Source organism: Aspergillus tubingensis (assembly GCF_013340325.1).
Source record: "Aspergillus tubingensis WU-2223L DNA, scaffold_6, whole genome shotgun sequence".
Lineage (NCBI taxonomy): Eukaryota > Fungi > Ascomycota > Eurotiomycetes > Eurotiales > Aspergillaceae > Aspergillus > Aspergillus tubingensis.
This window is the reverse complement of record NW_023336280.1, coordinates 1,761,492-1,782,130: the sequence shown is the minus strand read 5'-3', so window position 1 is coordinate 1,782,130 and position 20,639 is coordinate 1,761,492. Positions and strand designations below refer to the sequence as shown.

Here is a 20,639-nt window from a genome sequence, read left to right as displayed (position 1 = left end):
CGCGAAGTTTTCGGCGTTTGGTGCGATTTTCCGCGCTCTAATTACGGGGTAGAATATGAGTGCAGAATACAGTGAAATTGAGGGTGTTTGCAAGGATCTTCACTGAGTGAAAGATCATGTACTACTCTAATGAATGATAATTTATGATTAGTGCTTTGTCGTTCACTATATACGTAGGACTGATTCCTCCGCGAAGAGAGTAATCATGTAGAGGGGGTCTGTTGATACTTCTAGCTGGACAAATATCAGCAGTCTGTGAATAAACTGGATGCAGAAGAGTGAAGGAGATGATGGGAGAAGAGGAGGGAAAGAGGGGGGTTTTATACTCAGGATCATCATGTCCTCTACCCCTCCCGTCTCTACCTCTCTTCTCACGATAAGATTTGCCACCATCGCTCAGAAAAGGCTGTCTCTGGGCATAAGCAACAGTGCCGATCTGGCCGGCGAGCAGCTATGCAGGTGCCCCTCAGAAGCGGGTCCCCTATCTAAGTCTCCGTATACATCGGCCAACATACCGGGTCTGTTTCTGCATCCGCGGCCCGTACCTTGCATCCGACTACATGCGACAAGTAACACATCAGTCCTCTCTATTGACTCCATTCTCCCCCAGGACCACCTGACCACTTATCAAGTAAACTAACCAAAGGGAAATCCCTAGTAGCTCCTCTTCACCGGCGGCACACTTTTACAATCCCCCTCATCCAACGTCTCCATAATCACCCCCCGATACCCCACCCTAACCCCCTCCTCCTTCTCATCCTTCTGCCACGTCCAACTATGCCTCAACCACCTCTCATCGTCCCTCTCCGGGAAATCCTCCCTCGCATGACTCCCCCGACTCTCCGTCCTACACAACGCCGCCTTAGCCGTCTGCGCCGCGCACGTCAGCAGATTCCTCAACTCTAGCGTCTCCACGAGATCCGAGTTCCAGATTAGACTTCGATCGCTTGTCTTGAGTCGCGTGGAGAAGTCGTTCTGCACTTGAATTACTTTGCTTAGTCCAGTGGTGAGGGATTCGTGCGTGCGGAACACAGCGAGGTCCGTTTGCATTGCGCGTTGGAGATTATGGCGGAGCGATGAAGACGGGAGATCGCCTGTTGCGTGGAGGGTTGTGGATAGACTGGATAGGGAGTCTTGGCCTAGGTTCGACAGAGGGGTATCATCGCGTGGGATATTGTGGAGGGGCATGTTTGGTTCGTTCGTCTCGGCGATGTGGAGGGCACACGCCCGGCCGAAGACAACTATATCGAGAAGCGAGTTCGCGCCGAGTCTATTGGCGCCGTGTACGCTAACGCTGGCGCATTCGCCGGCTGCGTAGAGACCCGGGACTGGCTCTACTTCTCTATCCGGGATGTCTGTCTCAGACGAAGTGCGACTACTACTAGTCGTAAGCACCTGGCCCTTATAGTTCGTCGGGATCCCACCCATGCAATAGTGGACCGTAGGAACAACAGGGATAGGATCCCGCGTGATATCAATGCCCGCGAAGATCGACGCCGTCTCGAGAATCCCAGGGAGCCGTGAGCGGATAAGCTCAGCCGGTAAATGAGACAACTGGAGATGAATATGATCTTTATCCGGGCCACAGCCCCGTCCCTCACGGATCTCAAGATTCATAGCCCTTGCTACGACATCCCGACTGGCTAGATCTTTAGCCGTCGGGGCATACCGCTCCATGAACCGTTCGCCGTGCGCATTGAGAAGATATCCGCCCTCTCCGCGCGCACCTTCCGTAATGAGTACCCCGGCGCCATGGATCCCGGAGGGGTGGAACTGCACGAACTCCATATCCTGGTTAGGGAGACCCGCGCGAGCAATCATGGCATTGCCGTCCCCTGTGGAAGTGTGTGCGGAAGTGCAGGAGAAGTAAGCCCGGCCGTAACCGCCCGTCGCGAGGACAGTGTTTCGCGCGAAGAAGCGATGCAGCGTGCCGTCTTCAAGAGAGAGACAGATGACGCCCACGCAGGCACCGTCGACCATTAGGAGATCGAGGGCGAAGAATTCGACGAAGAATTGGGTATCGTGCTGTAGTAGTTGAAACACATCCATCGGTCAGTCTTCAAAATTCCATCCTTTCTACAGTAAAATAAGAATATGGTAATAATATTACCTTCAACGCCTCCCCATACAAAGCATGCAACATAGCATGACCCGTCCTATCCGCCGCACAAGCAGTCCTATACGCCTGTCCCCCCTTTCCATAATCCAGACTCTGTCCTCCCAGAGCCCGCTGATATATACGTCCGTCTTCGGTTCTGGAAAACGCCATGCCGTAGTTCTCCAGCTCGTAGATAGCCTTCGGCGCCTCCCTCGTCATATAGTGAATTGCATCTTGGTCTCCGAGCCAGTCTGAGCCTTTGACCGTGTCGTACATGTGCCAGCGGTAGTCGTCTTGTGTCATGTTGCCTAGCGCCGCGTTGATGCCGCCTTGCGCTGCGACGGTGTGGGAGCGGGTGGGGAACTATTTTCCAACAAACATCTCATGGTTATTGCTTGGACTTATTGTAATTTGTTCTATTGTGAGGGCGAGGAAGGAGGGGGTAGGTATGCTACCAGTTTGGTGATGCATGCGGTGCGGAATCCTGACTCGGTCAGTCCGACTGCGGCGCGGAGGCCGGCGCCGCCGGCGCCTATTACTATGGCACTGTTGATTTTATCATGGTGGTTAGGTGGTGGGGTATGGAATGGAGAGAGGGTTAACTGGGCTGGTTACTCACTCGTAGTAGTGGTCGAATAGCGGGGCTTCAGATACAGAAGGTCCCGGAGATGAGTGCTGGGGAAGAGTGGAGAATGGGCGGTGTCGTTTGAGGAATGGCCGCGTTTGGGAGGGCTTTGGTAGTGGGCTTTTTCGATTGAATGTTCGGCTTAGACGATACATAATTGAATGTCATATACTCGAGATTGAAAGGTGTTTGGGTGATATGAGAGTAGATGGTCATCTCGGAACATTGCCAATATTCCTTTCGAGAGGCCCGAGGCGGGGAACCTTACCCGAGGTTCTCTCGGAAGGGGGACTCCGAGATGCAGGTCTCGGCCAGTCAACATGCGGGGATTGTCAGCCTGGGTCTGGTCCAATTATAATAGCTATATACATCCTAGTGGCGGTTTCCTATGGATATAATGTCGGTAATCTACATATGAAGAGTTGCTCGTCGATACTCGCGCCAGACTGTGAAGCCGAGCTGCTCGTAGAACCCTTCCAGAACCACCCAATCCACAAATACTCCCTCCACGCCTCTCCGCTTCATGTCCTCCATCGCGTGACTCAGTAGTGCCAGCCCAAGTCCCTTCTTTCTATGATCCACATCAACGCCTACACATCCGATGAGGCCGGTTTTGGGCCCACACACAGGTGGAAGCGCCCAGTTTCTCTGTAGAGCCGGCGAGTCAGGACCAAGCATCAGCGTCCAGGCGGCCTGTTTTCCCTGGGAGTCGAAGGCTGCCATTACACTGAATGGATACTTGGTAGGGTGGAGCTCTTCATATTGACGCACCCAGGCCTATTTGTTGTTAGCTATATCGAGGAGAAACAGCCAATAAATGTGCACGATGATAATATCAGGACAGCTTATGTATTGAAGATGGGATCATGCTTACCGCATTTGCAGAGAAGTTCTTCCTCTGTCCAGCCAGGCATTCTTCGTAATGCTCGGGCTGGAGAGGACCAAAAGTATATCCCTGATCTGCCGCCCGAGCAATATACGCGTCAGGGGCCTTGAAGTCACGGATATCACGGTACAGGTCCACATTTCGTGGGTTTGTATCCCATAGTGAGAAGCCACGCTTCTGGAAAAACTCCTGTACTGACGACGGCAAATCGTCGGGTACTCCAGGAAAGAACCTCGGGAACGAGCTGCTCAGTTCGAGGCGTGGGAGTTTCAAGTTGGCTTTATACCATGCAGTGATTTTTGAGATCAATGCTGTTCCAAGTCCCTGGCCTTGTTTTGCGAGATCAACTGCGAGCACAGCAATGTTGCCAGCAACACCTGTAGATGTATTGCTGGTGTATGTCAAGGCAAATCCTACAATATCAGCACCAATGCGAGCAACGAAATGATGCCCATGCTCCTGGTTAACAAGTAGTTGCAACTTCTGAGCGGAAAGTGGGTAGGTAGGCAACGCAGCATTCCAAATAGCAGTCAGTTGCAGGATATCTTTTGTGTTATCCAATGCTGATTCCTTAATAGACAGTTGACTGGTAGGGTTTTCAACTGGCAAAATGCCTTTGGGTTCCGATTTCCCGAATATCACCTCAGCAGCTGCCGCAAATGCTTCAAGTGTTGGCTCATAGGTGGCGATGTATGTTCCAACGGACGCATCTTCCAGGAAGTCGTAGGGGTTACAGGCGGCGATGCTGATCAATTTACGGGCCCGGCTAGGCAGCTCCAAGCCTAATGTCCGCTGAAACGGTGATTCCCGCGCATTGATAGAAGTGAAGATAACGACATCGGCAGCTTCGATGGCACTCATCAGCTCAGTCGATAAGCCCGCTGCCCCATATCGGATCTCAACCACGGTTGGGTTGTATTGCTTCAGTATATTGAGATAAACGGAGGCGTTGTAAGAGCCCTTCCTTCCCAGCCCTTCTCCGTCCACTGCACCTCCAGCTGGTGTCTGGTCCCCAGGAAAGAGGAAAACGACATTAGCAGACCTGGACACAGGGAGAATCTGTGAGGTATCTCGAACAAGCGTCACAGACTGAGCATAGGCCTGCTTCGCCAGCGCGGAATGTTTCACTGCGTCTGTTCCCAGAGCAGGCCAGTTTTTTCTCGATTCCAGAGGGCGCAGCGCCGTCTCCCAACTTAGGAAGCTGCTTTTCAGCTCCTTAACACGACGGATAGCCTCATTCAAACGCGCGGAAGAAATCTTTCCGGACTCAGCAGCCTGGCAGACCTGAAGAATCGAAGCAACTTGGACAGAATACGTATGGCATATCATGATGCTGTCGCATCCAGCAGCCAGGGCAAGGACAGCGCCTTGTTCTGTTCCGTACGTAGCACGAATTCCATCCATCTCGAGACAGTCCGTAATAACCATACCGCCGTACCCCATATCTTCGCGAAGAATTTTCATCACATCTGGCGACAAGGTGGCAGGCAATTTGCCATCACCTATGCCAGGTAGAGAGATATGGGCTGTCATGATTGCCTCGATACCTTCATTAGCTGCTTGACGGAAAGGAACTAACTCGCAACTTTCCAGTTGCTCTCGTGTCTTTGGAATGACAGGTAGTCCATAGTGTGAATCGACTGCGGTATCACCGTGTCCCGGGAAGTGCTTTACAGTAGGTACGACCTTGTGCTCCCGAAGACCTTGGGCGCTGGCGCTGGCGAATCGGGCCACAAACTCGGGCTTATCTCCAAAGCTACGAACCCCGATTACAGGGTTGAGCGGCTCGGAATTGATGTCACAGACGGGCGCATAGTTCATGTTAATCCCCGCGGCGCTCAATATCTCACCAGTTGCAGCTCCGACCTGATATGCGAGCTCGGGGGAATTGGTGGCGCCTAGAGCCATAGGGCCCGGCAGTTGTGGAGCAACTGGAGGTGATACCCTGGTGACAAGGCCATTTTCCTGATCAATTCCTATAAGCAGGGGGTGCTCGTGTCCTGCTGACCGTGCTTCTTCTTGGAGAGCATGCGTCAAAGCCTTTGATTGAAATTGAAATATCAGTCACTGAATCTGGGCGCGGGCATACTGCGGATAGCCATGAATGGTCACAGAGGGGGTCACCTACCTGGACTTGAGCTGCATCGCTAACATTTCGTTTGAAGAGTACGATCGCTCCAATACCATAATCGTGGATTAGAGTCTTTATTTCTGGGCTCGGAGTAAGGCCGTGGAAACCGACCGCAAAGAGCTAAACTCCGCCATAGTTCAGTCGGATGTTTCTTGATGGGCAACACAAGGCCGGGTGATATCATACCTGACCAATTTGCTTCTGCAGGCCAGTCATAGTCATTGTGAGATTACTCCTTAGTGGAATGGAGGATCAAGATAAATTGTTACGAAGCTGTGGCGCCGTAGGAGGGGCAGAGCCGATGGTGTACACGCGTTTGGTTTATCGATAAGAACCGGTGGAGTCGACTAAATTTAGATCTCGGCAAACGAAGGTGGACCATCAAGTTAGATTGGAGTGAGAGGCCGCAATACAACAAGAAGCAAGACAATAGGAACCAGGTAGAACATAGGGGTTGGGGATTGAAACGAGACAATAATAGTTGGGGAAAGAGGGGCGAGAGACGATCAGTGCCGGCGGAGTAAAAACAGATTGAGTTGTGCAGCCTCGCGATCTATTTCTGTACCCCCGCAAGCCGTCCCCTAAACATTCATGACCGAGTCTCCTCTGGGGCCAAATCCGATTCATCAACCACTCTTGAACATTTATCCTCTTGTAGCTATCAGAAAAGAGAGGACAAGTCAGTAAATAACCGTGGCCGTCGAAAATATGTTATATGCCTAGTCATTAATTCAATACGCTAAAATCTCTGATATTTACATTAGAATGATAAGAAGCCACCAAGAACTGTCATATCGGTCGCGACACGGCCGAGATCAATCATCAATGCAGTTGGGTATTATGCTTATGACGTGGCGATCCAGATGGGTTGCGGAAGATTTAAACATGCGAGGCGCTCTTCCTTTTCCACTTTTCTTCCTTCTTAGCCTGGAGCTTTGCATCAACCGCTTCCCTCCATCGAGGGCCATACTCCGCGGTCAGATATAAGCCACCACCTACAGCTACCAGCAACAGCGCCGAGATGGTACTGAACCACCCCACGCCCATTGCCTCAAGAGCAGGTAGAACCACACCTGACCCGAGGGCAGCAAACATATACCGGCAAACAAAGTTCGCCGCAACAACCTCCTCACTTCTACCACTCTCCTGCATAACATCCAGTCCGTAAGTATTCAGACTGGGGAAGCAGAACATCGTGGCTACCCCTTGAATAAACATAGCGACAACGGGGACTGGTATTCCCCCGACTTCTTTGTCAACCGTCCAACCATAAACAAGGATGCATGCCGGAATAGCAAATAGAATGAAGGAGACGCAAGAGCGGAGACGGTCTTCTGGTATACGTCGTCCGTTGCGGATACGGATGTATTTTCGAGCCACAAGATCGGCCCAACGGCCACCAAAAAAGGTGCCAAATATGTAGCCACCACCGGGGCCGAGGTAGAAGAGGCCGGCTTCAATGGGGCTTTCAAGGTGGAAGCGAGGGTTGAGGACGTAGCGAATGGGGGTGAGAAGGGCGTATTGATTCCACACTAAGGCGCCGGCAGTAAGGCTAGTGAGGAAAATGTTCGGGTAAGAAAAGACCAAGCGCGCAATGCGAAGGGGGGAGATGTGACTCCATAGTTGCTTGGTTTGCTGAGGCAGACTCTTCCCTTTGAAATGGGTGTTTAATTTGTGACTGATGGTCTCCGGAAAGAATATCAAGATGAGGACTGCTGCGAAGCCGTTTAATGCAGCAAGCAGCCAGAAAATGCATCTCCATGGGCGGAAGGTAGCCACGACTCCCTATTAGAAGGTGTCAGCTGAGCACAGATAGGTGAATCATACGTCGAGGATGAGGCATACACCTAGAAAGGGACCAAGGGCAGGCCCGGTCACACTACCTGACAATACCCATCCCAATGGTAAGGCACGAGACATTGGCTCATAGATATCGCCCACGGTAGCACTTCCAAGCACTAGAAATGCAGTTCCCTGAAACGCGGCACATATGCGGAAGATAAAGTAGGCTTCTAGATTGGGGGATAGCGCTGTGGCCACGGTAAAAAGAAAGAATAGTATTGAACTAGCGATGAGGATCTAAGAGAGCAGCTATTAGGGTTTAGAGGAACAGTATGAATGCACGGATGTCACTCACCGGACGGCGGCCCGAGATTTGACTTAAAGGACCCCAGAGGAGGGCAGCGATTCCCATGGAAGCTAGGTAAAGAGCGTTGCTGGCAGTGATAATATCTGCGTCTGTTTCGAATGTTCTGGCGATCTCGGGGACAGAGGCTAAGATGGCAGTGGAGGATATGGGTCCAAGGATAGCAGAATATGAAAGGATGATAACGACAATGATTTTTCGAGTAGGCGAGAACCGGTTGTACTGATCGTCATGGACTTCTTCGGGGATGCTTTCATGAGGCAAAGTACGATCTGAGTCGTGAGTGGTGGCTTGAATGAGTGTAATGGTTGAGTTGAGAGGCGGTCGATGCTCATGTCTGGAGCTCTGACGTCCATTAGGGACGACGAGTGTCGAGGACGAATTCAAGAACTTTTGGTCAAACATGTTGCTTGGTCGTTGACGCTGTTCAAAGTCACTCTTGAATGACTTGTGTCGCACCAGACACGGAGAAAAGGCTTCCGTTACTGTTGAGATGATTCTGCTTGGTTTTCAGAGCGAATGTATAAAGTCATGAAGTACATTATGCAAGGAAAAGGTCGATTGATGATAAGGAAAGAGTGTATCTAGATGAACTTGTGATGGATCAAAATCAAATGAGAGGATGGGGCTCCATAGCACCCAGACACCTAGATACTGTACAGCAATGAGTGGTTAAGCATCCAAAAAAATGCTTTAGTACCATGGAGCCACCAGCAGATTTAAGAAACCTGGCCAGCAAAAGGCAGAGAGTCTCGACTACACGTGGAGTATCACGACTCCATTTTTCAGCGCAACTATCGTCGGTGAGAGGGCGAGACTGTCAGACTAACAGCCCCTAAAAACACTTAATCGCCCAGAGAAGTAAGAGCAGAGCCTTCTGCAATATCCACATACAAGTTTAGCTCAGATCAAACTTTGGTAGCCGCTAGACCATTGATGCTCATGGCCATTTTGACGCCGAGCACGCTTGAGAAACTAGTTATAAGCTTGGGGCAAAAGCCGGGAACCTTAGCTTTCCGCGGAGGTGGGAACCCGATCTGCACAGGGGCGCCAGGAACGATTTCCTGCACAGCCAACGGCGTGTAAACCATTTTGAATCAACAGCCAAGTTCAATAGCATGTTAAAAATGACCCAATCCATAATATCGTTGCACAGAGTTTTCCAGATGGCAGAAGTTATTTCAGCAATCTTGCAAAAACTCAAAAGCGTCCGGGGTACGGCAGCTCTCGTGTCGAACACCCAGTAATCGGGCCAGATACTAGGGCCACAGTGGAGACTGGGGACTTCACACGACTCAGGAGAGCTGAGAGACAAGTTCGTGCTTCCTGCCTGGTCGATCGCGCCCACTTCAATATAACTTGGTTTCGTACTACTTGGCAATCATTGACAGTCTCTTGGTTGTAGGGCTACTTGATCAGCTGCTAACGATCGATGACTTCGAATGACGGTGTTGATCTGATCGAAGGCCTCAGGGGAAAGGCACAAGATCCATCAATATGAGGATGTGCGTGGGTGTCCACCTATACAGGTGGCAGAAATCGAGGCCTTCGAAGCCCGGTCTCATTCCGTATGAAGGTGGTTGACCGAGAAGGCGGACCCTCCACAGTAACATCCCAAGGTTTCAACAATGAGGAGGTCAACCTTCCGCTTTCGTCAAGCTTCAACCCTGGGAAAGCCTTTCACTTCCACTCATCCGGTCGGTGGTGGAGGCTACCCTTGGGACCACTGTGTAAGAAGCTTGCAGTCAGTTCCAATCCACTCAGGCAACCTTGACCCAATGGTCATGCTGAGCATGATAATCGATGGAGTTGCAATCAAGTTGAGTGACAGATAGATAACATACGGCGCCCGGTATGGCAGAGTAAAGGCAGAATGTCGTATCTAAAATTCAACTATACAAGCCCAGCAATCAATTTGATATGCCAGGGTAAAGTCTAGTGATGTGATCAGTACAGAGTGTATTTTGCTGTTGGGGAACTTCCAGCCACAGTTCGGTCGCCAAGTCAACTGATAAGCTATCACGAGATCAGGGGTAATGGTGGAGAGTAGAGGATTATTGTAGGCACAACAGTCACGGATTTCTTTTGCGGTCTATTTTTGCACATCTTGTTATAATTGCTTTTTGCCCCCTCCTCTTCCCTCATTTTCTTTTTCTTTGCCCGCCCGTTATTACATCTTAATATTCAGTTATTCTCCACTGCGTAGTAGGCACACCAGGATTAACGGAGTGGCTGGCTTAATATAATCTCCGCCACGAAGCTAAGACGCAAGTGGCACGCGAGTCGAGAACATGAAAAGCCACCCAAATAATACGGTGATAGGATGAGGCTGGCATCCAGAAACTCAGTCCATTGTTGTTATTCATCCCTTGATTTTGGAAGTCATCCCTATCCCTGGGAAAGCAAGCAGGACAAGAACATCCGCAGAGCTTAGCTCAGCCACCCATGACGTCGAAAGAGCTGACCCCCTGCGCGGGTGGCTTGAATTCGGTTTGGTGGGTGACCCGATCGCCCTCCGGCCGCTTTCCTCTTCCACTCTCCCCTCCCCATGACATATTCATCTGTCTCCCTCCTGTGCCTCTCCCCTCTTCCTTCTCTCTTCCCCGCTTCATTCTTTCTCTACCGTCCTCCCAGGGCTTATTCTTAGCCAGTCCTGCGGTTTTGTACCAAATCAGTAGTCGAGATATTGTCTTTACATCTGCAAAATGAGTTCCAGCAAGGATTCAGCGTCCGGCGTTCCCGCCCACAGCAAAGGTTCCTGGACAAGTTTCCTTAAGGTATGAAGTTTGAGAACGACCGATTTTCTTCTAGGCAATTGGTCCCACATCCTAGACTGTCTAAACTCGTATTGCTTTACGGAGCTTGGCTAACCGATCTGGCTCCTTCCTTCAGTCTATCGCCTCCTTCAACGGAGATCTTTCTTCCTTGACCGCCCCGCCCTTTATTCTCTCGTCCACCTCCTTGACCGAATATTCTGCCTACTGGGCCGAACACCCAGGCCTCTTTGTGGCTGCCGCAAAAGAAGCGGATCCAGAGAAGAGAGCTCTGGCCGTCTTGAAGTGGTTCCTCAGCACTCTTCACCAGCAGTACTGCAGTCGCAGTGAGAAGCTCGGTAGCGAAAAGAAGCCCTTGAACCCTTTCCTGGGAGAGTTGTTCCTTGGCAAATGGGATGCCGATGCGGATGTGGGCGAGACCACCTTGATCAGTGAGCAAGTCAGGTAGGTGGTACTATTGTACCCACTCTGCATCTGGATCGTATTGACTGCTTCAGCCACCATCCCCCTGCTACTGCTTATGCTATCCGAAACGAGAAGCACGGCGTCGAGGTATGTAGCCATCCAAGATTCGATGTACGACGTGGCTCTGATTATGAATTTCACATTGTAGCTCCAAGGATACAATGCCCAGAAGGCATCCTTCTCCAGCACCATCCAAATCAAACAGATCGGACATGCCCTGTTGACCCTCACTCCTCCGGGTGCGGATAAGAACGATCCTTCTCAGCAGGAGCGGTACCTGATCACCCTCCCGCACTTGCACATTGAATCCCTTATCTACGGAACGCCGTTTGTCGAGTTGGAGAAGTCGACTCGCATTGCCAGCAGCACTGGCTACGTGGCGAAGATTGACTACTCTGGCAAGGGCTGGCTGAGTGGCAAGAAGAACACCTTCAGTGCCATCCTTTTCAAGGAAAACGAGGGCGAGAAGAAGCCTCTGTACACTGTTGACGGACAATGGTCGGATTCCTTCGTCATCAAAGACTCCCGCAAGCATGAGGTGGATAGATTCTCCGTCAAGGACACGAAGACCACCCCGTTGACTCTGGCGCCCGTCGACCAGCAAGACCTCTATGAGAGCCGGCGGGCATGGCGCGACGTTGCGGCAGGCATCGAGCGGGGCGATATGGATGCCGTGTCCGTGGCCAAGTCGAAGATCGAGAACGCCCAGCGCGAGCTTCGCAAGGTCGAGAAGTCGGAAGGCCGCGAGTGGGACCGACGCTTCTTCAAGCGTGTCAATGACACCGACGATGAGGAATTCTGGCGACTTGCGAGAATGATCGGCGTTACGTCCTTGGAGAGCGACAAGACCGGCGGTGTCTGGCGGTTCGACCCTACCAGCGCTGCGGACGCCAAGCCCCCATACCACAAGACCGGCGGCGAGGGTCTGGGAATTACTGCATGAAATGAGTCGACGGTCGGCAGATATACACGTTGCGTTTAATCAACCTCTTTTATATTCCGGGTGGACGAGTGATCTGGCGAACATGGCATGAACAAGTGCCACTATAGAGTACGTTTGCTTTCATAACAGGATCTATTATTTGGCTTTGGTGGAGATGTTTCGGCACCTGTATATAGAACAGTAACGACGGCTGGATAATCAGCGAATCCCAGCAACATTGGAAAGATGCAGTTCGCGCAACGGAGTAATGAGAATTTGTTTAATAACCCTTGGTAATTTGAACCCGCATTATCACTGACTAGGGTTTCTCCCCGTTTTGATCCTCCCAACGGGGCAATACTAGATTCAATAGTCTCGGGCTGTCTACCTCGGATCAGCCTTCGGTCCGTTACGCCACTCGCTTCTTGAATCAGTCATTGTCTGACCATCAAACCTTATTGAAATTACCTCTATCAGAGAAACCCAACATTTGGGATGCGATGAACACCCCTGGCCCTGGCCAGCGGGTCCTGATCCATCGTCATCGTCGTCAGCACTACTGAGAACAGAAGAACCTGGGTTCCTGCACAGGCCATGCATCCAACCTTGTTGTTATTTGGATCTTGATCCGTTGAAAGCTACCACATTTTGAGAGACGTCAGTCGATGTCAATTCTGCACAGGGCCTGTCATGGCGATCGTTGATGCCAGGAAGTCACTCAATGTTGTCAGTCAGTCAGACATACACAGAATCCAATGACTATTAATGTTTTCCTTCACGCGTTCTGCCGTGTTGGATAATAGAAACAGGATAAACCCCGAGGTACCCAATATTTGGGAAAATTCGATACAACTAAGCGGTCTTGGACGTCTGATAGTCACTACCAACCGGCTTAAGACTGGATGTCAGGAATGCAGATCGTAACTTCCGTCCATTAGACTATTCAGTAAGCAGTTAGCAAAGAAGAGCTGAATGGACATCAGTGGATGTGCTTTTGCTAGTACCAAGTTGAGGATATATGGGGCTCTTCTGGGGGAGATGTAGACTGTTCTATATACAGTAATTGCTGCTTCCAAATACTCTTTGGTCAATGCAGGGGTCGAGAACCTTCAGACGGGATCACGATGGCTCTGTGGGTCGGAAAATGTCCTCTCTTTCATGGCTTGTGGGTTGGTTTTCCGTAGCCGGAGCAGTCATCTGTTGGCTTCGTTTATTTTTTCTTTTTGTGTGTATGATAGGTTTTACACATTGGATCCATTCGTCGCCTGTCGGTGCTCTTCAAGAAGTTGCTTCTATTCATGTTCCTCATGCGTCTTTCAGCTATGAGGTCTTGCAAAGTATGCTCGGTTGGTGAATTAGTACTTCTGCTGAGGATAATGCAGGTGCACACGATCATTTAAGCGTTTTTGTTACGGTCTACAACTCACAATGTATGACTGGCTTGTGCCCAATAATAGAAAAAATTTGAAAACACATAACAATCTATGTACAAAGTAAGTAAAACTCATACAGTCGTATAATCATCGCTCCGTGTCGCAAGGAGCTCCATCTCAGGCTTCCCTGTCTGGATATCACCAGGATACCTCGCAGCCCAAATTACCATAACGAGCCACATCAACACACAGTCGAAGACATAGAGTGGCCACTCATGTGTCAGGAGGTAGCCGTCATACCCCATCACATACTCAACAACACGATAAATTGACCGAACCAGAATGAGACCACTGACCGCGAAGAGCGTATGCATGTGATACTCCCACGATGACTGTGCTCCGGATGTCGGACGCTTTTGCATACGCTTGTGGAATACAACCGAGACAATGATGAAGAAAACGAACATTCCCACTTGGAAGATAAGGCCAACGATAACAATGACTTTGGATAAGGTCTGCATGGACTCCACCGCCTGCAAGCCCGCTCCGTTGCCTTGAATGAGGAAGGCAAGAATATCGCTCGTGACGAAGACCCTCGTCAGCCAGCGAAGACGAATTATAGAGTATTGCTCTGCGTCGACGCTCCGAATGATCCGACCTAGCGTCATGTACACAGATGCGGCGAAGAGAACAGGAGCGAGGAGGATGAGCACGCTCTGCATGGAGTAAGGCCCGAGCTCCGCTGTATGGAAGTGCGAGATTATTCTTGCGATGAATCCGATGAACTCAACTGCGCTCTGTATTAGTTTATAAGGCTTTCTTTTGCGGGGTGCATATATCGTATCAAGGAACACATACAGATGCCGCCAATGGCTAAGGGGATGTTGAACCATGCTCGGGATCGGAATAGCTTGAAGAAGTGGATTCCGGTGGCCCCCAGAAAGAGGACGAGAAAGATAGCTGCTGCCGCAATGGACGGCATGTAGCTCCACAGGTAGTAGCCTGGCACATAGGGTTCCAGCTTGGCCATGATGGATGGATGTAATATGTTATTTGTCTCTTCACTCGGGGACTTCTATCGAGTTATCCAGCTATGGAGGTGAGATTGTTGCGAAACTGGACTCGAATCCTGCATCCATCTTGGTCTTATATGTCTCTTAGATGCCATATTTCACGTGGCTGGACCTCAGAAAAAGGACAATCTCTTCTTGATGGAGTCGCAGAATCTGGATACGCGTATAGAACTCAGCCCTTCTCGAAGGTATCGGACTCGATCCGTGCCTGGCGATACTACCCGATATGGTTTAGTGGAAGGCGATGTGGTCTGTGCATACGCGGATTTGTGAACCTCCAATGCTGGCTTTGCTTGCTTTTGCCTCTTTCATCGTCCCAATCTCTGCTGCATCCCAAACTCTGAAAATAGCAACCCTAAATCTTCTACGGGCCCGTTGTGACTGTTGTTTGGGCACACTTTAAGCTTATCGCTAAATTTGGAGCCATGGGCGGAGATCCTTGACCACGAGGCACGCCAGGCAGGAACAATACTACTCACCACCATCGCCACATTAGGCGCATGTGCACCAGAAGATGCGCTCTCAGTAATCGACCAAATTATCGTAAAGATGCCGCGTAGGACACATAAGAAGTCGCGCAATGGCTGCTTAGAATGTAAGCGGCGCCACATAAAAGTAAGTTTGATGGGAGTGTTAGGCACACATGTAGCATCAACCTCTGACAATGTGCAGTGCGACGAGAAACAACCGATATGCTCCAACTGTCGGTCTTCGGAACGCTCCTGTGAATACGCGGATCCGTTCATACGGGCGGCCCATTCGCGGTCAAGCAAATCATCAACCCCGTCACCTGCTGGCCTGGTGACGAATGATATACCCTTGCGATCGCCTGCACATCCATCTTCTCTATCTGACAGTCCCCCAGTCAACATGCTTCACGCTGAGCTGTTCTTCAACTTGGTGAACTATACTCTCAGCAGTCTCAGCGAAGGGGAGACCGCTTGGCTTGGTGCTCCGGAAGTGATGCGAATGGTCGTCTCAACGCCCTATCTCATCAATCAAATGCTTGCAATGAGTGCTTTACACTTGAGTATAGTGCGTCCAGAAAACGGAGAGTGGTATCGGCGCCATGCAGCCCATCTACAAACGCATGCCTTGGAGATTTACAATCAAAGGAGACTCGAGGTGAACCAGGAGAGCAATGTCCCACTATTTCTTTTCTCCTGCATTCTCGGCATGCACACTCTGTGTGACGTCTTGGTTCACCGAGAAGAGACGAGTTTCGATACATTTATAGAGCGATTTGTGCGTTGTCTCAAACTCCAAATTGGTATTCGCGTCGTGATATCTTCAACTACATGGCAATCACTACGAGAGTCAATCCTCAGGAAACCGCTTCAAGACGGAGCAATCTTATTCGAATGGGATACGAAACTTGGACCCGAGTGCGCAGGACTGTTGAGGCTCGTTGAAGGGGCTAAGCTGGGCGACTCCATCACTTCCACCTATCGGGGTGCGATACAGGCGCTGCAGATGTCTATGAATGCAGCTCTCAAGGCCTCGCTGAAAAATATCGGGGGTGTTACGGGCTGGCCTGTCATAGTCAGCCCTGAATATGCCGAGCACTTGGCAATGCAGCGGCCCGAAGCTCTGGTGATTCTAGCTCATTACGCCGTTATTCTACACTGGCATCGGCATTTGTGGTTGTTTGGCGATGGTGGTCGCTTTCTTATCGAGTCCATCAGCAGGCATCTAGGCCCGAGCTGGGCTGAGTGGTTGGAGTGGCCGAACCGGAGCTTGAGTGAACCTAGTCGGTCAGGTGGAATGTCGTAGTTCCCCTATGACTGGGGAATTAAGCATACAATAATCTATTCATTGGGGGGCCTTCGCGGGGCCTCAAGAAGCTTTGAAGGCTTTTTATAAAAGCGATCCTCATACCATCCACTCTACCCGTATGACTTGGACGTGATATTCTTTCCCTTTAGGACTGTAAATATTTTCTGTCTCATTTCTACATCTATCTGGCGACCTCGAGCACCTTGGGAGAGAAATCAGAGATATAAATTCTATGCTACCTAGATATTTCCCTTGCACAATCCCAGTTGACAATGAACAACAGACTTCTCTCGAGAGCCAGCAGACATTCTACGAACGAGGGAAGCAGGATGTTCACCAAGGTCATGTACGTAGTTTTATTATTCAATTATTGGACATTCCCGAAGAAGAAAAAATGTAAAAACAAATAAAAATAAGAATAAAATTGAAATATAAAAAATAATAAAAGGTCTAAAAGATCCCACACCCAGAAAGACAGTCAGAAAAACCCCAAAAAAAAGTCAAGTCAAATCAAGCACACACGCCAATTTTTGGCGCTGCTGGGAATCGAACCCAGGTCGAAACGGCGCTGCGGGAAAACCACAACGTTTCATGATGACCACTACACTACAGCACCTTGATTTGTTTGAAACTTGCTGCTTAGTTTGATTAATAAGGCTTTATCATCTTGATACCGCTGTGTGCCGCTAGGAAGTGGTAAATGTAGATGAGTGGATGGATTGTCTACAATGGCATTTTACCGAATAGTAGTTGTGGAACTTGATCTATGATGGGTCCCCTCCGTTGAGAGCCGTTTTATTAGTTGATTGCTTGTATCCTTTTTCTACTTATTCGCTATGAGGGCGCGCGTGTCTTGGTTCGGCGTGTTGGATACTTAGATGTATATATCCTAGAAAGGGTACATAGCCACTTTCCTTTCAGCACCTCCCTGGGCCAACCGAACGAGTCCCCAAACAGTCAGCGAGGAAACATAGAACTAACTGACATCCATGGTCACCTTGAAGTGGTATCATAGCACCTTGTGCCAGGATGCTCACATCGCACCCTGCCGCGAGAAGAAGAGTAGCTTTTATGATCATATGCTGATTATAGCGGCAATGTGTTTTGTGTACAAGGAGGAGCTTGGTGCATTGTTAAGAGCATTTGGTCATTTTAGGAAGGCGCCATTGCCCCATTACAAGGTCTGCGGGTATACTTCGTCACTGGTAGAAGATTGGTATTGGAAAGGAGAAGTAGCCCGGCACACCCAAGAGTGACTCAGATTTAGGTACAAGAAGGAAATCACGAATGCAATGGCGCAACAATAGCCCAGTAGAAGAGATCCCAGAATTTGATCTCGCAGACACCAAGGAACTGAACAAAAGTGACCAAACAACAAGTCCAACATTACTTTTCGCCATCTTCCAATTGCATCCATAACGCCAATTAGAACACTTAACTCATCGACAATCTTCGATCGGCTTTAATTGGAATTTTCGACAAGACCTAGGTAACGAAAGCCGGACGTTAGAAACAACCGAGTAAGCACACCAATGATGGGAGTACTACCTTGATCATGAGCATGGCCCATTCAGTGCTTTGAATAGGACCAATGAAGGTCACACGAGTGTATTTGTTGTGTGTTTTCAGCTGCGCCCACCCTTGTTCCTAGCCCCCACATTTTCTTCCATCGAATCATTGGGACCTAGACTGATAGCAGCATTGCCTCTCCATGTGCAGGTAATATGGGAAGATTCAGGAAATGGAAGACTGGGAAAGGCAAGATAATGTCCAAATAAGAAGCAAAAGGGTAACAAGTTAAGGGAAATCAGGGAATGTGATTGCCCCTCAGAAGGACCCCAACCGGGTGCCCTATGAATATCATCATCCGAGGCGTGGTAACTGACGGGGAAAGTACAACCTGAGACTTATCTAGGCTGACCCGAACAGTGGCATAAAATAACCCGTGCTCATCCAGCGTGGATTTATCATCATTGCCAAAAATCTTGCGGTTCACAAAAACTCCCAGGAGTGGAGAGATGATATAGCCACGAATGGCTCAATATTCCGAGGGAAGATCCCTCTCAGATGATCACCGTCATGGAGGCGGATGATTTGAAACCACCTCAAGGCTCCGAGAAGTAGATGTGAACCTCACGATAGCTCTGACTGAACGTCTCTCAAGCTTAGAAAGCTCTGAAAGCCTCAGAATAGGCCCCCGACTGCTGCTCAGCAGAGCCCGATTGTCAACAAACTTTGGCTCAGAACAGGCACCGCGTGGGTGAGAAAGAAAGGGTTTGACAAGCAGAGGGGTTATAGAAGAAGAAAAGTAACCTGCTCTCAGAAGACCAGGCACGCAAGACCCTGGGGAGGAATCATCATCGAGCAGGTTCAGAGACGAGTAGCTTTGAAAACAGATTTCAAACTTACCTGACTGGAGGAAGTCTCCAACAGGGTGTCTCTGGATGATGGCTGAAGCCAGGTAGGGGGGATTTACAGTGGGCAGCCTTAGGCGGTGCTGCGTATGGGCTTTGTTGCGTATGGGCAGTGTCGCATATGGGCGTAACCGCCTAAGGAAAGATGGGGGTAGACAGATGGATGGGTAAAAGAGCGATGAGTAGGCGAGGTTGAGGAAAGAAGAGAGCTGGAATCTGGGAGGAGGGAGGAGAGGGATTATAAAGGAGGGAAGGCGGAGAAGGAATGGAGAAAGTGCGAGTCCAAGGGAAGCGAGAGGCAGGAAGTGAATGGGCAAGGGAACAGGGATAAGTGATGGGGGTAAAGTGTTAGAAGTGAAGTGAAGGGAATGGGGTGAAGGTCTTCCTCCAGGGGAAGTGGTGCTGCTGTCACGGCCTACGCCTGGTGTACAGTTGAGTTGGTGGGAAGGTAAATGGAAGGGGCATTCAATATATAGCCACTTGGGCAGTAGGGAAAGCGGCATGTTAAGCTTGTGTACTAGCATGCGAGTGGGAGATTCCGTGGCACTGGATATGTGCAACGAGGCAACTCCCGGGAATAATACCAGTTGACACCCGGGCAACCCGATAGTAGGCTGCGATGAAGGAACTTACCGGACTTCAATGGACATGATCGAATTAGGCAATAGAATGAGAGCCACCTTGTATGTATGTGTGTGCGTACGCCTAGTTACTGCACCTTTAGGGCATTGCTAGAGTTCTAGACCTACTACTGTATTAACCGACTTCCCGGTCAGCAGTTCATCTACAAGTGACTACATGATCGAGTATATTAGCAGGTTTGCCATAGCAGCTTCAATATAGGTGGTATCCATTTGGTTTGATTTCAGAGATATTTCCCCATCAACACTCAGCATAGACGGTGAAGGAAAGAGATATAAACTAGATTCACTTTATAATCCTTTCATCCTCTTCCTACTGGGCATGAATACAATTGACCTTTCCCCCAGCACATCTAATTTGATAGTAGCAGTGAAATTTAACATTCGTATGACATGTGTAAGTTGATAAAGCCGATGGAGAAAAACCATTAGATACCTCTGCAGTACCAGGCCATCGAGGCCCTCCTTATATATCATGTAGGCGCGTACTACTTCACTAGCCTGTGTGAGAATGGGTCGTTGCTATGTAGGCAGGATCCGAAGGAATCACCGTCAAGAATCGGACTTGTCAGCTGAAGACTACATCTGCCCCAGCACAAGCCAAGTCAACAGCTACGGTCGTGGTTACGGTGTCGGGAAAGACCCGGATTCAGGCTCGGAACGCACACGCTACTCCATTGTGTCTTTTCCCTCGTCACCGTCTCTATAGTGAGTTACTTTTTGTACACCGGAAGAAAAAGCAAGGTCCAACGCCGTCCCAGTCAATTCTTTGCATTCTTTAACCCCCATCCCTTGTCCTAATCCAGCCAATTTGCATGAACGATGTCCCAACCGAACCCAAAGTAAGTAGTACAGGAAGCGGAAAGTATGCAAGGTAGATGAGAGCAAGAGAGACCATGGAAAGGTTTTCATCAGACACCGAATCGAGAAGGGGCAAAAGCCGGAGAGCAAAGGAGATAAAGGTGGCGTAGAAAAAAAAATCATCTGAATATAATAGGAAGACACTGGCAAATGTCGTAAACCGTGAACAAGCAACATAAGTAAGAATAAAAACAAAGCGATAACGTTTTTTTCCATTCAATACATCATGAGCGCAACCCTGCAGAAAAGATCAACCAAAGATGTAAAACCAGCCAAGCTCTCATTGAGAGTAAAGATTACACACTTGAGAGTGACATAGAGGGGAAAAAGTGTTAACAAGTGAATATAAGAGATAGGTTTTCAATCCAGGGCTTGCCGCGCCCGAGGTAAAAGAGAAAAAGAAACGAGCCAATAGGAATCTCATCACCCGGAAAAGATGCAACGCCATAATCCT

General features: G+C 49.6%; 6 protein-coding genes and 1 non-coding gene across 7 annotated transcripts; 2 read left to right on the top strand and 5 right to left on the bottom strand.

Moving 5' to 3' along the window:
* Positions 1-654: 654 nt before the first annotated feature.
* On the bottom strand, positions 655-2,878 carry AtWU_04360 (succinate dehydrogenase flavoprotein subunit; the record flags this gene model as incomplete). Its single annotated transcript, XM_035499471.1, has 4 exons — positions 655-2,025; positions 2,111-2,461; positions 2,554-2,644; positions 2,718-2,878. The coding sequence occupies 4 exons, from the start codon at positions 2,876-2,878 to the stop codon at positions 655-657; spliced, it is 1,974 nt and encodes a 657-aa protein (XP_035355364.1).
* A 253-nt stretch (positions 2,879-3,131) lies between these two features.
* On the bottom strand, positions 3,132-5,962 carry AtWU_04359 (putative beta-N-acetylglucosaminidase; the record flags this gene model as incomplete). The annotated part of the gene is made up of 4 exons (XM_035499470.1): positions 3,132-3,500; positions 3,598-5,649; positions 5,738-5,860; positions 5,927-5,962. The coding sequence occupies 4 exons, from the start codon at positions 5,960-5,962 to the stop codon at positions 3,132-3,134; spliced, it is 2,580 nt and encodes an 859-aa protein (XP_035355363.1).
* Positions 5,963-6,619: 657 nt separating this feature from the next.
* On the bottom strand, positions 6,620-8,291 carry AtWU_04358 (putative MFS transporter; the record flags this gene model as incomplete). The annotated part of the gene is made up of 3 exons (XM_035499469.1): positions 6,620-7,525; positions 7,586-7,819; positions 7,878-8,291. 3 exons carry the CDS (start codon positions 8,289-8,291, stop codon positions 6,620-6,622), a joined length of 1,554 nt encoding a protein of 517 aa, XP_035355362.1.
* A 2,300-nt stretch (positions 8,292-10,591) lies between these two features.
* Positions 10,592-12,068, top strand: AtWU_04357 (OSBP family protein; the record flags this gene model as incomplete). Its single annotated transcript, XM_035499468.1, has 4 exons — positions 10,592-10,663; positions 10,779-11,104; positions 11,158-11,212; positions 11,274-12,068. 4 exons carry the CDS (start codon positions 10,592-10,594, stop codon positions 12,066-12,068), a joined length of 1,248 nt encoding a protein of 415 aa, XP_035355361.1.
* Positions 12,069-13,551: 1,483 nt separating this feature from the next.
* Positions 13,552-14,450, bottom strand: AtWU_04356 (RTA1 domain-containing protein; the record flags this gene model as incomplete). Its single annotated transcript, XM_035499467.1, has 2 exons — positions 13,552-14,210; positions 14,279-14,450. The coding sequence occupies 2 exons, from the start codon at positions 14,448-14,450 to the stop codon at positions 13,552-13,554; spliced, it is 831 nt and encodes a 276-aa protein (XP_035355360.1).
* Positions 14,451-15,042: 592 nt separating this feature from the next.
* Positions 15,043-16,266, top strand: AtWU_04355 (Zn(II)2Cys6 transcription factor domain-containing protein; the record flags this gene model as incomplete). The annotated part of the gene is made up of 2 exons (XM_035499466.1): positions 15,043-15,108; positions 15,166-16,266. 2 exons carry the CDS (start codon positions 15,043-15,045, stop codon positions 16,264-16,266), a joined length of 1,167 nt encoding a protein of 388 aa, XP_035355359.1.
* Positions 16,267-16,800: 534 nt separating this feature from the next.
* AtWU_t111 lies at positions 16,801-16,885 on the bottom strand. Its single transcript is given in 2 exon segments — positions 16,801-16,835; positions 16,849-16,885. It is a non-coding gene; the product is annotated as a tRNA-His (tRNA).
* Between the last annotated feature and the right edge of the window lie 3,754 nt (positions 16,886-20,639).